This window comes from Notechis scutatus, chromosome 2, assembly GCF_049901735.1.
Source record: "Notechis scutatus isolate UNSWTSFEM ecotype Mainland chromosome 2, rNotScu1.2, whole genome shotgun sequence".
NCBI lineage: Eukaryota > Metazoa > Chordata > Lepidosauria > Squamata > Elapidae > Notechis > Notechis scutatus.
The window spans coordinates 75535120-75551000 of NC_142010.1; the positions used below are offsets into that span (position 1 = coordinate 75535120).

Below are 15881 nucleotides of genomic sequence, written 5' to 3' on the forward strand. Positions count from 1 at the left end.
GGGAAATAAGCAAACTTTGGGAGAATTGAGCTTCCAACATGGATTAAAAAATTGGGAGGGATTCAAAGAAATGCTCAGAGAATCATTGCAGAACATGTTGGTACAGTTAAATAATGTTAGATTCTGGACTGAGTTTTATGCCTCTCTTGCCTTATTTAGCTCCATGTACTAATCCTTGAGTGTTCTATCAAGTGTGCTGTACTCAGAGGCTACTGTAATCAACTTCATTGAGGTTTGTTTTTGCTCCCAAAGGTTTTTGCTCTAAAGTTATTATTGTAAAAACCTAACAGAGTTCTTACAGCTATCTTGGAGAGGAGTTGAGGAAAACACTGAACTCCATTACTCAATGTTGCACATCTACACAAAGGGAACATCAGTCTGTATGCAATACACTGCCATTTAAAAAAAAAACACAAGCCAAGGCTTTAAGCATTCAGGATCACAAATTTACTTGGGAGGAGTGGTCTTCCCCCACCCATCCAGAGTAGATTTTTGTGGGTACATAAAAGGGTGTTTGGATAGGAGAAAACAGATTCTTCTGCATTCTGCTGACAAATGTATTCCCATCAGCTGAAGCATGTAATAGAATTATATTGAATATTTCTTTCTAGTGCTTGAGCTATAGTGTATATATCTACATGATGTTGTTGCTCTCATGGACTATGAATGTTTATAATTGCAATATAAACAGGTATTTTTCACTAGTTCATAGTGTTAGTAAATGAAAGTGCATGTGACTTAACACGTTATACTACACCAATTTTTTTGTCTAAATAAACAAATCTCTATGGCTTTCCCAACAAAAAAGCAATACCAAATTCCAGTTGTTTAAATGAACAAGAATTTTGCCCTTGTTACAGCTCATCCAGGTTCCTTATCCAGTGGTGAATAATAAAAAGACTGCAGCGAACAGATTTTGTTTTCATTTATAAATCTTAATTGGGTTCAACTGGGATTTTAAAGAATCTCCTTTCCAGGTTTTAGGTCAGAAGTGGTACTATTCACAACAGGATTCTATATTGAAGGGCATCAGTTGGTTTGATCAAAGACCTATTGATACCCACAGCTCATTCTTTGCATATTCCCTCTGCATATTATTTAGGAAGTTTTAATCGCTGACAAGATGCATGGGAATCCAAATTTATGTAACCCTCTTCCTATATTCTGTACTGCATGTAACATTCATAAGCCCTCATTAACCTCATGACAGGCCAAGCTTCCTAGCTGTCACTGATTGCAAACGGTATGAGAGAGTAGTTTGTTTAAGCAAATCATGGTGTACAGAAATGAACATTTGTTACTTCCAGTTTATATCTGATGCTTATCACAGGCTCTTCTAGAGGGACCTTAGACATTGTGTGTGTGTGAGGGCTCCAACAAATCCCCCTCATTCAAAGCAAAAGTCTCTAGCTGCATCTCAGAAAAAGTAAATTGGTTTATTAGAAATTGTCATGTTGGCGTGTGACTGTGTGCAGCCGATACTAAATCACATCATACATTTCCCCCTTGACCCTGGTCTTCCCCCCCCCCGATATGACTTCTCCAATAGGACACATCAGTCTCCAAGTGTCATCCATCATGATCTCCAATAACTTTCTTACGCTCCAACAACTTTGGGCTGCTGAGTTGATTATCTAGGCATTTCAAGAATGCCTTGTTTTCTCCCATTCCCTTTTTCTGGTAGCTAAAAAGATCAAAGGAGTATCTTTTTAGTTGACAGTGTGACTGAAAGAGCCGTCTTGCTAGCAATGTCAGATATCCCAGAAGCTTCTTCAGAAATTCATGTTCTTCTGTACAGGTAGTCCTCAACATACACAGCAGTGCATTTAATGACCATTCAAAGTTACAATGACACTGAAAGGAATGACGTATGACCGTTTTTTCACACGTATGACTATTGTGATGTCTCCATGGTCACATGATCAAAATTCAGACTGGCAACTGACTCATATCATTTATGACCGTTGCAGTGTCCAAAGGTCATGTGATTCCTTTTTGTGACTTTCTGACAAGCAAAATCAGTGGGGAAGCCAGATTCATTTAAACAACTGTTTTACTAACTTAACAACTGCAGTGACTCACTTAACAATTGTGGCAAGAAAGATTTTAAAATGGGACAAAACTTACTTGATACATGTCTTATGTAGCAACAGGGGCTAAATTGTGATCAAATGGAGGACTACCTGTATTTATAGAGCATGTAGTGTCTCTTCCCAGAAACACTTTTAGATAACTAATTGGGCTTTTATAACAATGTTGGAGAAAAATAATAGCATAACAACCGAGATAAGGAAAGGGAAAAGAAAGCCACTTCTATGTAATTCTTCTTTTTTCCTTCTCCTTGATCAAGCCAACACAGATTATTTGCACAATGAAGGAGAAAAAAGGAAGGCTGCACTGCTGGAGAAGCAGATGGAGGAGACCACTAGGCTCCAGCAACAACTACAGGAAGAGGAAGGTTGTCTGAAGGAAGTTCACCATGCTGAGACTCACAGACTTAGCCAGGATATTCAACTCCAGGTTAGAGTTGCCCTAACTCGCCAATTCAATATGTATCTAATCAGGTGCTCACATATATTTCCTTTCAGTTTGGAATTTTGTTTCTTCTGTTTTCTGAAGTAATCAGATTCAGATAAGCCCCTAATACACTCCTTGGGGATGCCAACAAACTCAGGATTTATATGGCTCCCCTTTTTGTGTCACCTGAGTAGAGTACTTCTGTATTTGAAGATGAACAACCTTGTTATATTATTTCAGTTGGTTTAAATTCACGGTTTTTAAAGACCACATATTTGGACTCACTTGGGATCTTTAAAAAAAACTACGAATACAAATGTTAGCTTCTCCTCTGTATGCTGTAAACGTCACCAATTTCACAATTGCTTATTCCCTTTCCTGCTATTTCCCATTTTCTTGTTCTTTGTGGAGAGTGGTACTGCAAGAGAAATCCCTGTGGGTTTTCCCAAAGTTAGGGGAAGTTTGCCTACTTCCTTCTTTCTCCTTTAATTGAAGCTGTTCAAACTGAGGAGAGTTGTTTTTCCCCCCAAAGTGCACTAAGATAGTGTTGCTTGGGTAAATATGGAGACAAAGTTAACAGCTTTACTATTTGGCTCCTTTGTCAGATGACCATGGGGCAGTTTCTGCTAATGGTAACTAGCTGATTTACAGTAGTTGCCACCCAAGATTTGTGAGATAGGGCATCATTACTGAAAACAAGCTATGCTATTTCTACCTAAATCATCATATGTGTTGTGACCCACCAGCAGCTAGTGGAGCTGGAAGCAGAGTCGGACAGTGAGGAGGTTGGGGAGGAACATGAATCAGTCCTGGAGGCTGAGGAAGACTCGGATGAGGGCTCTGCGTCAGAGGCAGAGATGGGGCCAGGGCAGGCTAGCAGCCATCAGTTGCCTTTGGAGTCGGACAGCAGTGAGGCGGGGGAGCAGCTGGAGCCAGTTCCCAGCCTGCACATGTGCAGAGCTGCCAAAAGAAAAGAACATTTACAAACAAAGGGTCAACGTGGGAGTAATGCCACAGGTGGACAGTGAATGCCCCCTCCTGTAGGATTTAAACAGGGAGGGGGCTTTTGTAGGAAACAATTAATTCTTTGCAGCAGTGTGAAGATCTTTCTGTGCATCTCAGAGACTCTATACTGAGTCCTTCCTTGTCAGCACTGCGTTTGAAAATATTTATTTGGCAGCTCTCCAAGCTAGATAAGGTCTGTGCTTCTAATTACATCTTTGAAAGACTGTTTACCAGGCCTTTGACTGAATGTGAATGCAAGAAATTCACCTTCATTTAATAAAAGGGATTTTGCCTTTTATGGGGAAGCCAAAGAGTCTGCTTAGTGCTTTTTGGGGAAGCCTAGGTCAGAACAATATGTTAACATCAGACTCCACTGAAGATGTTACCTAGCCTGGTAATGATACATTCAGACACCAACCCACATGCTTGGAGAACGAACCTTCACTCTCATCCTATACCCAAGCTGCAGATATTCACCACTATTGCAGATTAGAATATCCTTAACAGCCACCAGTTGTTGGTTGACTATGGATATGAACTAAACACTAAGTAATCTATCATTTTTCATCCATCAAGTCTGCTTCTTTATCTCTGTGCCATAGTGCTCTTGTTAATAATTAACAATTTTCCATGATAAAAACATACTTTTTGCAATTGATCCTTTTTTTTTTTTTTTTTTGCATGGGTTTTTTCCCCCTCATACTTTAAAAGCCTACCAAACCTGTTTGATCTGATATTCAAGTAGGGGAAAAGAATGCTTCTAACATCATCAGTCTCTATTCAAAATTCTATGTAAGTATATTCAGATGCAGATTCATTAGGGTTATTCACAAAGCTGCATAAAATTAAAATGCTAATCTGGCCACTCCCATTTCAGTCAACTGGGAGTTTGGGAGTTGTAATTTAGAAGAGAGCAATATGAGGGAAACTCCTCAAAATTCTTTTTGGATGATTACAATGCAGAATGTTTTATGATAATGTTTTATTTTTGTTTATCTACAGCTTTACCTTTTATACCTTTCTCTCCTTTAGGTAGAGAAAGAGGACTTACAGCACAAACAATTCTCTGAAAAATATGATATGTTGAAGAGAGAACAGGAGGACACACTGCAAAGTAAGAATCTAAAACATGTTTACGGTATTTATGACACTTCTTCTGTTTCTGACTTTTTAAAAATAAAGTACCAATGTATGCCACCCTGAATTATATATAAAAAGGGCAGAAATAATAATCCAGATTAGTGTAAAACGAGTCTGTGGCAAGTCTCTACCATTAAAGATGAAGGCTGGGAATGAAATAAGTATGGCTCCCCACATCTAGACAGGATCAAGTTTTATTTATTTACTTAAAACATGTATATACCCACCCCTCTTATAAACAACTCTGGGCACCCCTCAATCAAACGTTCAGATAACATGAAAACCACAGTGAACTGTAAAACCAAATACATTAAAACATAATAGCATCATTGACTGAGTTGAGTGGCCATAGAAATTTAACAAATAAATGAATAAAAATTAAAAACAATAAACACCTGACACCAAGTCAAACTTCTAATGTGCACTTACCTATTCTTATCCCATCACTTGGGGGGAAAGCTGGGTCTTCAAAGCTTTATGAAAGGCTAGGAGGTCAGAGGCCCGTCTGTTCAGAGTGGGAGAGTGTTCCTTAGGGCAGGGTAGGGGCTGTCACAGAAAAGGCAGCCATCAGAAGGCAATATGTAGGGGAAGGGAATAGGACACTGGCCACCTATCTGACCTGGTATGAGGTGCAAATGTCCTTTGGGGCTTTGAATAGAGCCTCGGTGGTGCAATGGTTAGAGTGCAGTACTACTGCTGACAGCCAGCTGCCTGCAATTTGGCAGATCGAATCCCACTCAAGGTTGACTCAGCCTTCCATCCTTCCGAGGTGGGTAAAATGAGGACCCAGATTGTTGGGGGCAATATACTGACTTTGTAAACTGCTTAGAGAGGGCTTTAGAGCACTATAAAGCGGTATATAAGTCTAAGGGCTATTGGGGCTCCCTTGCCTTGCAGTTTAACATTTTGTTTGAATGAGAGACCTTCGGAAGAACAAGCTTCAATTTACACATACTGTACGTGTTGATAATAATACAGATTCTATTGCTTTTCTTCATGGGCTTGGTTCTGGTGGTCTAACATTCCTACAGTGAGATTGCCAAATTGTCCATTGGATCTTCTGCCTCTCAGTGCTTTCCCTTTGGGTCCTACCTGTCACAGATAGTTGTCTTTTATTAACAGCAGAATTAAGCCTCTTTCTCCAGTTTGATGGGAAGGATGCCAAAAGATGGCTGAGTGACCAAAGCGTAAGTAATAACCACAGAGACTCAGCAAGAAATGGCAGCAATAGCATCACATTTATGAGCACAGGTTTTAATGACTGATCACTTATCACCTCTAAAAAAGCTTTAGTTGTAATTTTGCTATAAAGAAAGAGGTGCCTTCAATTGCTTCTCTGGCAATTGGTGATGCTTGCAGGAAACTCTTGGCTCATCACCAGTATGACATCTCCCCAAACCAATTTGCCATCATTCAGTTCTTGTTCCCTATAGAAAGCTCATATTCACTTGAGATGCACAATACTTTAATAATGTGGCTCATCCTGTTTTTCAGCGCCTTCTGGCTCTTTGTCTATCCAATTTCCTATGCTCTGTTTGCTTACTCCATCTGCCTCCTGGATGTGACTCATTACGAGTGATTTCTCAGTCACTGCATATAAAGAGATCATGGATACATCAAAATGGAGCTTGTGTTTTCTCTTGTTTGGACCCCCATTTTGTCTTTCTCTTGCAGAACTCCAGAAAACGCATGATCAAGAGAAGCTGTTCCTAACTGAATCCTACCAAAAAACTCAGGCATCTTTGCAGGTACCAGTTTCTCCGCTTCAGGGAAGCAGAAAGCTCTAGATTCAGTACAGTGGGGATCAAAATGGCAGCCAAAAAGGCTATCCTTATCCCACCCCTTCACCATCCTAGCCCTAACACAGTGGCGTGTATGAATATTCATCTATAAATTGCTACCAGTAATCCTCAGTGAACAGTCATTTGTTTAGTGACCATTCGAAATTATGATGGCGCAGAACAGAAAGGTTTACCGCCTATCCTTGAGGTTGCAACCCTCACAGTGTACCTACAATCCCATGATTGTGATTCAGGCATTTACTGACTCACACTTATGAGGCTCACAGTATCCTGCAGTCACGTGATCGCCATTGGCAATCTTCACTGCTGGCTTCTGACAGCAAAGGAAGTTGCAAAAGGAAATCGTGACATCACTGATACCTGGTGGTGCAGCAGTTAGAGTGCAGTCCTACAGGCTACTTCTGCTGCCTGCCAGCTGCCTGCAATTTAGCAGTTCGAATGTCACCAGGCTCAAGGTTGACTCAGCCTTCCATCCTTCTGAGGTCGGTAAAATGAGGATCCAGATTGTCGGGGGCAAAATGCTGACTCTCTAAACCGCTTAGAGAGGGCTCTAAAGCACTTTGAAGCAGCACATAAGTCTAAATGCTATTGCTATCACACTTAACGGTTATGAGGGATTCACCTAATGACCTCAACTGAAACTGCCAATCATAAGGTTGGCACAATCATGTGACAGTTCACTTCACAATCGCGTCGCCTAGCTAGCTATTACATTTCCCAGCTGTAATTATTGTAGTTGACTAAGGACAGTATAGGTCTGGGTGCTTTCATGTGTGTAAGTATGATGTGAAGATTTGCATTTTTGGGATGATTTGGAAGGAGGGGTGGCACTGGTGCCTCATAAGTTTTGGTGCCCTAAGCCAGTATATTCCTGGCCATTTAGGTAGCCCTTGCCTTATCAACTGCCTCAATTAGCAACCATTCAAAGTTATGATGTTATGAAAAAAAAACAGCTTTGCAACTAATCTTTGCATTGACATCCATTGCAGTAATCCCATGATCATGTGATTCCCGTTTGGACATTTTGCAACCAATGTGCATTTACACCTGTTGCATGTCCCATGGTTGTTACATGATCACCATTTGCTGTGCTTCCCAGCTCACTTCTGACAAGCAGAGTAACATTGGAGAATACAGAAGTCATTGTAAGTTGCAGTCTTGTGATGCATCAATTTTGAACTCTGTTTATAATGAAGTACATGGTTTGTACTCTTGAATGTATGACAGTTGAAAAATCTGTTGCTAAAAATTGAAATATGGTATCAGGAGGTTATCATTAACAGCAGAACTGACAGACCTGACAAATCAGTTTGCTTAAATAACTGTATAAACTGCTCCTGTATTATTAAATATATTACTTTTGAAGGAATCATCTCTCTGCCATGACAAAGAAAGGAGCCATTAAAGTTACCTGTTGATAATTACAATACAGAGTTCAGTAAATCATAGTGAAGTATATTTGTCTAATAATGATAAAAACGTCCTAAACTTTCATCTCTGTTTTGATCTGCATTGTTCTACCTGGTCCCTTCCCAATTATACTTTCGTACTTCTATAGGACACAATGTTGGGGGATATAAATTGGATCATTCTATTATAGATTGTACTTGGAGGAATTGGGGATCATGAAACTAGCTGTACTATAGGTGTGTAGTGGTAGAAAATTATTATTGCTATTCTGTTCTTGATTGGAAACACCAACATTCTTATTAATGGCCTATGGCATCTTCCAGAGTCTTCTACTCATAATAAAGAAGAAACAGGGGAGGTCTTGTGATATCACAAAAATGGATGGATACTGCTATAATATCACTGGTGGAGAAATGTCCAAAACCAGTAATATGCTAGTATAGCATTCCAACTGCTATGGCTTCTGTATCAGAAACGGCAAAAGGAAATTTTGCTCCAAATCATTAACCTTTGAGGTTCTGATGAAATTAAAAATGAGGTAGCCAATGGTGAAAACAACTCATTCCAGCACTATGGCACTGAGTGTGGAGAGCAGGGAAAATCCGATGAAAGTCATCAAGAAAGAATAATCTGTCTTATTTTTCTGCTCCAGGAGACTATTGACAAGCTGACTTCCCAGCTGAAGGCCTTTCAGGAGAAAATGAAACGGGTAGAAGAGTCAATTCTGAGCAGAGATTATAAAAAGCACATTCAGGTGACTTTACCACTGTGCGGGGTAGCTTGATCTGTTCATTTAAAGACAGCAAGTAAGAAAGTCTAAACAGCAGGGTCTTCTGAATATACCAAAATAAAACCACAATAAAAAAGTTGGAGGAAGGATATTTATATTCTTTTGCTTTCAGCAGCCATTGTGCACTACCAGGTCATAAGAACAATTATTTTTCCCAGTTCCCATTGCTGCTTGGTTTAGTGTGCTTAAAACTGTTTACAGATAGTCCTTGAATTACAACTAACTAACGTGGTCATAAAGCATAATGTCACATGATCACATCACTTGGCAACGGTAAACCCTGCAGTCCTTGTTGCTATTGTCATTAAGTGAAAATAGTGGGTTGTTAAGTAAATATTTTCTCTCAACTTCCTGTTGGTTTCCCACAAACAAACTCGACATGGAAGTCAGCAGGAAGTTGCAAACCCCAGGTGGCTTGCAAACAGGACAGAGACTGGCAAGTGGCTACTGCTGGGTGGGAGAAGGAGAAAAGGAATGCAAAGATGGCTGCAGGTGGGGTGCAAGCATACATAAGTAGCAAAGGACACACAGCGGAGCATGGTGGGGCTTGGGGTGACTGCTGCTGGGTAGGGGAGGGTGCACAAGTTTGTGCAGGTGACCAGAAAACAAGCACAAGCACACAGTCTCAGAGAGGGTACACAGGTGGGAAAGACTTACCCAAGAAACTTGCAGCTTTCTCTGCTGGCTACCACATGACTTTGCTCGTGGGAAGCCAGCAGGGAAAGTTGCAAATCGTAGTCACCTGATTGAACGATGCTGCAATTATTGTAAATGCAAGTCAATTGTCAAGTTCTTGGATTGCAATTATTGTCCACAGTGGTGGTGGGATGGCCAGAATTTCAAGGAACAATCATGATCACCATTGGTTCAGTGCCATTGTAACTTTAAACAGTTGCTGAATGAGTGATCATTAAACAAGGACACCTGCTCTTATTATGCTACCTGAGATTCAATTACTGTACTTTGTATGGCTCACAACAATCAAACAAGAAATTACAATAAAACAAATGAAATAAAAAAGATGGCATGCATATTGAAGTGAGAGGTCTCATCCTCTCTTGCCAAAGGCTTACAGTGGGTGAAGTGGGGATCATCTGGATCTTCGGGGGAATCTCATTCCAGAGGGCAAATGCAGAGATGTGCACTTCCAGGATCCTTATAGGGGATATTGCTTCATTAAAGGAAACTGGAGTGTGTCAATTCTGCAGGACTGAATCAACAGGGCAGACACTATAGGAAATAGCCAACCTCCCAAATAACCAGGTCCTATGCTATGTAAGGCTTTCTAGGAAGCAGCCACCTCCCTGGAAGCAAATTGGCAACCAGTGTAGCTTGCAGAGCACAGGTGTCACAGGGATCAACCAAAGCATGCCCATTCCTGCTTTGGACTAGTTGAAGCTTAATGCCTTTTGTTGCTAGCTATTTTGGCAACTTATATTGGGGGGTGGGGGGAAACAGAGCCGCTACAAACAAATAAATTCATTTCTCTCTTTTTAAAAATAAAAACCTTTATTTTAAAAGGACTATGGGACCCCCAGCCAGTTCTGGGAGCAAGAACTAGAGAGTCTACATTTTGTCATTGAGATGAAGAATGAACGCATCCACAGCTTGGACAAGAAGCTGCTGAACCTGGAAATAGTGGTGGGTTACTTGTATGAATTCTAAATGTAACTGAAAAGACTAATAAAAGAGCTGTATTGTGCTTCAAAAGAGAGAGAGAATCGCCTGTTCCCATTTTGTGCCACTAGATACTCTGGAATGAAAAGATAGGAATACAGGTAACTGCCTTATTCTTCCAAATGACCAATTTTTTCATGGCCCAAATCATCTAATCTCACTATTAAAATGAAGAATGGCTTGAGAGGCTCTTTTAGGACACTGCGATGCAGCAGGTACTGGTATTTTCACATGTTTATGAATATGCAGTATTTTCAGAGAACGGACAGTCCAGTTGAGAAAGTCCAGAAATATTTCACAAGAAGAGTTATCCGCTCCTCTACTCGTTGCAGAATACCTTATCCCACCAGACTTGAAACTCTAGACCTAGAAAATCTAGAACTATGCTGCCTTCGGTCCGATCTAAGTATAGTATATAAAATTATACATTGCAATGTCCTACCTGTCAATACTTCAGCTTCAACTATAACAATACAAGAGCACACAATAGATGCAAACTCAAGGTTAACCACACCAAACTTGATTGCAGGAAATATGACTTCAGCAACAGAGTGGTCAATGTCTGGAATACTCTACCTGACTCTGTGGTTTCTTCACCAAACCCCAAAAACTTTAACTTTAGACTGTCTACTATTGACCTCACCCCTTTCCTAAGAGGCCTGTAGGGGACATGCATAAGCGCATCAATCGTGCCAACCGTCCTTGTCCTATTGTTTCTTTTTTTTATTTTTCTTATACATATCCATTTCATGTATTCATAACTATGTTTATACTTATGCCTGTTATCTTGTAAGCGATTGACAGATCAAATAAAATAAAATAAAATAAAATTTCCCCTTCCTGGTCATTAGATAAGCAAAGAAACATCTCAGCCAATCAGTGGTCATCTACCAGCCTAATTAGGGATGCCTTATAATCCCACCCCTCTGATTTGTGAGGAATTACAACAAAGCCCTTCCTTCTATTCTCCAGAATGAGCAAGAAACCACAAGCCTTTTATCAACTGGCCATAGCAGGATCCCTTTATGGAAACCTGCCATTCCCCTCTTTGCCTTATGAGATAATGGGAGCAGGGAGGTGGAATCAGGGGTCTCCTACAGCCTCATAGGCTGCTTGCTCTTTGCAAGACAAGGCTGTGATTCACTTCCACTTTGGCAATGGTACTTGTTTCCATTTTGCACAAAACCTCCCAAGTGCAATGGTAGGGAGGAGGTGACAGGCTAAGCATCTAGTGATTATGTTGACAGATCACTAGGGGACTCAGTTCTCCTTGTGAGCAGATCCATGTAGAACTCAAAGTCAGATCACTGATAATATTGAATATGTTTTATTTATACTGGTAAGGATTCTTGAGGGTTATGGATAAGCATTTTTCAGCCCGAATTGGAACTGTTGGGAATTGGAACCTTTGACCTTCCCTGAAAATCATGTGCTTTTTCATAAAAATACATGCTAATGTTTGGAGTTGTAATCCAAGACTTTTGGAAGGTGCATTTGGGCTTGAAAAATGCTTTACAACCAGTAATGTTCTTCCGTTTCCTTCAAAAGGCAAGTGATTCCCAGTTCTTGACAGATATGAAGGCAGAGACCAGGATTTTATTAGTGCACTTATAAATCTACAGTTTCTAGGATGAAAATGTGTTTAGGGTGATCACATTCCTATATAAAGTTCCGTGGCTTGCTCCTTTGTCTTTATGTGACTGTGAACTTCTTGTGTGCTGTACCTTCATTGTATCTGAGGTTTGTCACCCTTCTGATCCTCTTTTAGATGGAGTCAAACTTACTACTTGAAGAGAAAATTAAAATTCTACAACAGGAAAATGAAGATCTCCAAGTACGGATGCAGAACCACATGACAGTGACAAGGTGGAGTCTTCACTACAGTAACAACCCTTAAAAGATTTTATTTTATTTTATTTATTAGATTTTTATCTCACCTATATTACTTTATAAGTAACTCAAGGAGCAGAAGAACCTATTTTCCACAGAACAAGAAAACTGTGAATTGGGTGGAGTCCAGAGCTACCGCACTTAGTAGCATTACAAACATGTAAAGAACTACTCAATTGGGCAGTTTTTTAAAAAACAATGTTTATTTTCAACAATATATTACATGTGCTTTTCTCCCCAGTCAGTAATTTCTCCTAGTAGAGAAATGGGTGCATGCTTCGTGGCTTCCATATGTTTTTAAACTGCAGCTTTCCATTATTCCTCCCAACTGATAGACTAGCTGGGCTCATACCACACGCTAAGCCATAATGGCATTACTCTGGCTTTGTCTTAAAAGCCACTAGGGTTTGGAAATCATGGTTTATGACTTATAATGATGTATTCAAGAAATTATGATCAAGGAAATCATGGCTTAGCATCTTGGGCAAACTCAGGCTACAGCTGATGACAATTAAGAGTTCAGTAACATTTGAAGAGCCACAAATAAGAACAGACTCTATAGGACTTTCTGACCCTGGAATTAACTGAGCTTGTCATTTTTGAGGCCGCAAGGATTTTCCTCCAGAGAGTGAGACATGTATTTTGGGGACAATGCAGAATACCAGCTATTTAAAGGGGTAAATTGGCCATTTTAAAATATCTTCAAGGAATCAAGAACCTGTTATGGTAATCCCCAACCCTTCCCCAATGCAGAAAATAAAACAAATTATTAGATCCAATTAGAAAGGCTTTGAAGACCACACAAGCTTCAAAGCCTTTCTAATTGGAAAGTCTTTAAATGTAGCCACTAAGCAGTGGAAGTTTTACACCTGGTTTATATAGAAGAAGTGGCAAATCCTTGGAATGAAAACTGATGCATACTTCTTCCTTCCTTTCTGTACAACGTAGTCTAAGAATTGTAATTCTTACCATGCTTTAATAGGCAGCTGTCTGAGGAGCTTCTGACCATTCGTGATGCCCTGGAGAAGGAGACCCAGCTGAGGGAGCAAGGTCACCGAGAGAAAGAGGAGCTCTTGTACAGGGTGCTTCATGGCGATTCAGGCCACTCCTTTGCTATCTCTACTGAGACCTCACTCATTGCCACATAGCACTTTGAGAGGCCAAAGACACTGACGTGGTATAAAACCAGAAAAGGAGGGAAGGAGACCACAATGTGACTGTTTCATCATTGCATTCTACTCCAGAGGTGTTCAGATATTTTTTTTTAAATCCCATGGACTAAGGTGGCCTTCAAGGGACATGCCGTAAGTCACACTCCTCCCCAACAAATGAGGGCCAATTTAAGAAATGGGAGTAGAGATAACGTTCACATTAAATGAATTAAATAATTATTCCCTGATTATTTAAGAATTTTCCATTTCTGCCACATTAATAATTGCAATGTATTGGTGTAGAGGGGATCATGCCGAAGGCTGGCAAGGGAGGGCTTGGGTCCAGGTTGTACATCACTATGCTGGCCCTGGTGTTATTCTATGGCCTAAGGACAATTCTTGTCGGGATTTTCTCTTAAGCCCTTATTCCTTGAAATCTTGAAGAATGGGATTTTTGCATCTTCCTTTCAATTTCAGTGCTAGTCAAGGAGTTCATCCTTTGGATATTTTGTGGTATTCAGCAGTCAGATCAGGTTTTGTCCCTCTCCCAAGAAGTAGCAGAATTAACTACCTCATATAATAGACCATGTGAGGGGTAAAAAAAAAAATAGAGAAGAAGGAGTAGGAGCTACAAATAAAGTGCACTTCACAAAGTCACACATCTGTGAGATACTAGATTCTAAATGCAAGGTTTACACTTGATTTCAGTCAATGGAACTAGAGCTATACCAAAATTCTAAAGTAATTGCTTTAGAGCCAATGCTTTGTAAATTTGAACAGATTTATAACTAAGTTTCTTTCTCCATTGCATCTTTCGCCTGTTGTGTGTCTCCATGATATTTCTTTTATCTTGTGCCTAGCTCATGTGTGACTCAAAAGCTTAAGTCATCCTTAGCTGTGCTTGGATTAAAGTAGTACAATATTTTCACCTTATTCCAGTCTGGTCAAGGATGACCTTTCTCATCTAGTAAAATCAGGGGACTATATGAGTAGTGCCTTAAAACTAGGACAATTGTAAGATTGTCACCATAGACTTAGGATATAAATTACCAGTGGGGCAACAAATTTATGATGTTCTACTGATTTAAGGATGGTTGGATAGCACTTAACACAATAATGGAAAAAGACCTTAAGGAAGAGGTTCTTAACCTGGGGTGACTGCATTCTCAGGAAATGTGAGATGCAATTTCAGGAGGCATGACAAAGAGTGACTTGTGTTCCTTAGTGACAGGTCCAAGTCATAATTACTTTTTTAGGGGGTGCAAATATTAATCAAACATTTTTTGGGGGCATGGGGCATCATAAACAAGTTTGGCAACCACTGCTTTAAGGGAAGATGTTGTACTTTTTCCTGCCACATGGGGCTGCTTATCCTTGATCACTTTTCATCTCCCTAAGAAAAGGATTTAAAAATTTCTCAGTTATGTGAGCTTGATTGTTCTGGATCTCCCCATTTTCTCAGTTGTTAGAATTATGACCAGTCCCTGCCAACATCTTCTTATCTAATCTTCTAGAATCTGGATAAAATACCTGGTTCTCACAGATTTGGAAGACAACAGAAAAAAAGCATCATTTTAGTTCATTTGCTTCCAGAACCAAACTCTTTTGTCTTGTTTGACAGGGCCTCTCTGTGCTGGTTCAAAATTTTGAGGATGGTATATTAGAATGGTCCTCAAAAATTGAACAGAGATCGAAATTCTTATTGTATGATTGTTTTGTAAAGCTGATAAATGACAATGCCCTCTACTGATTGTAGGGTGGTGCTACAAGTTATATAAAAAGTAATTGTCAAATTGGAAGTACTATTATAGACATGTAATAATTTAAATTCAAAGACATTGGATGTTAAAATGTATTGTTCTAATGAAGAGATTATATTGGTGTTTATTGTGGTTCTAGTGCAATGTAGACACTGAATGAAGTGAATAAATATTGATAGTTAGCATTGCAATATATTGAAGGAAAGTTGATTTAGTTTTATCTGGAAAAAACATTAGATTCAATTAACTTCTGAACTACTCTCTAACTAAATGCAATGATCTGTGTGACCCTCTCCAACATATAATAATTTCTATCCAACCGAACTAATTGTTTAGGGCAAAACTGTTCCCAGGTAATTTTTCCACTCTATTCTGCCCTGATTAGACCACATGTGGAATATCACATCCAGTTGTGACATTGCAGTTCAAAAAGGATATCAAACTGGAGCAGGTTCAGTGGAGGGTGACCAAGATGGAGAACAGTTAAAGAATCTTGGTGTATTTAGCCTACATAAAGGAGGAGATATATGACAGCAGCTTTCGAATATTTGAAGAACTATCACATAGAAGAAAGAATGGATGTATTCTCTGTTGCCTAATAGTATAGAACCAATGGATTAAAACTACAAGGCAGTAGATTCAGGCTAGATATTAGGAATATCTTTCTGACTGATATCCTTCGGTAGAATAGGCTGCTACATGAAGTGGTGAGTTCTACCTCACCAAATTGTTGGTCAGC

At 39.7% G+C, this 15881-nt stretch overlaps 1 protein-coding gene across 1 annotated transcript; it reads left to right on the forward strand.

Moving 5' to 3' along the window:
- Positions 1-1863: 1863 nt before the first annotated feature.
- On the forward strand, positions 1864-15333 carry CCDC69 (coiled-coil domain containing 69). Its single transcript, XM_087954176.1, has 8 exons — positions 1864-1888; positions 2351-2520; positions 4555-4636; positions 6337-6410; positions 8527-8628; positions 10186-10305; positions 12110-12207; positions 13214-15333. The coding sequence occupies exons 1-8, from the start codon at positions 1864-1866 to the stop codon at positions 13377-13379; spliced, it is 837 nt and encodes a 278-aa protein (XP_087810302.1). The 3' UTR covers positions 13380-15333.
- Positions 15334-15881: the final 548 nt, after the last annotated feature.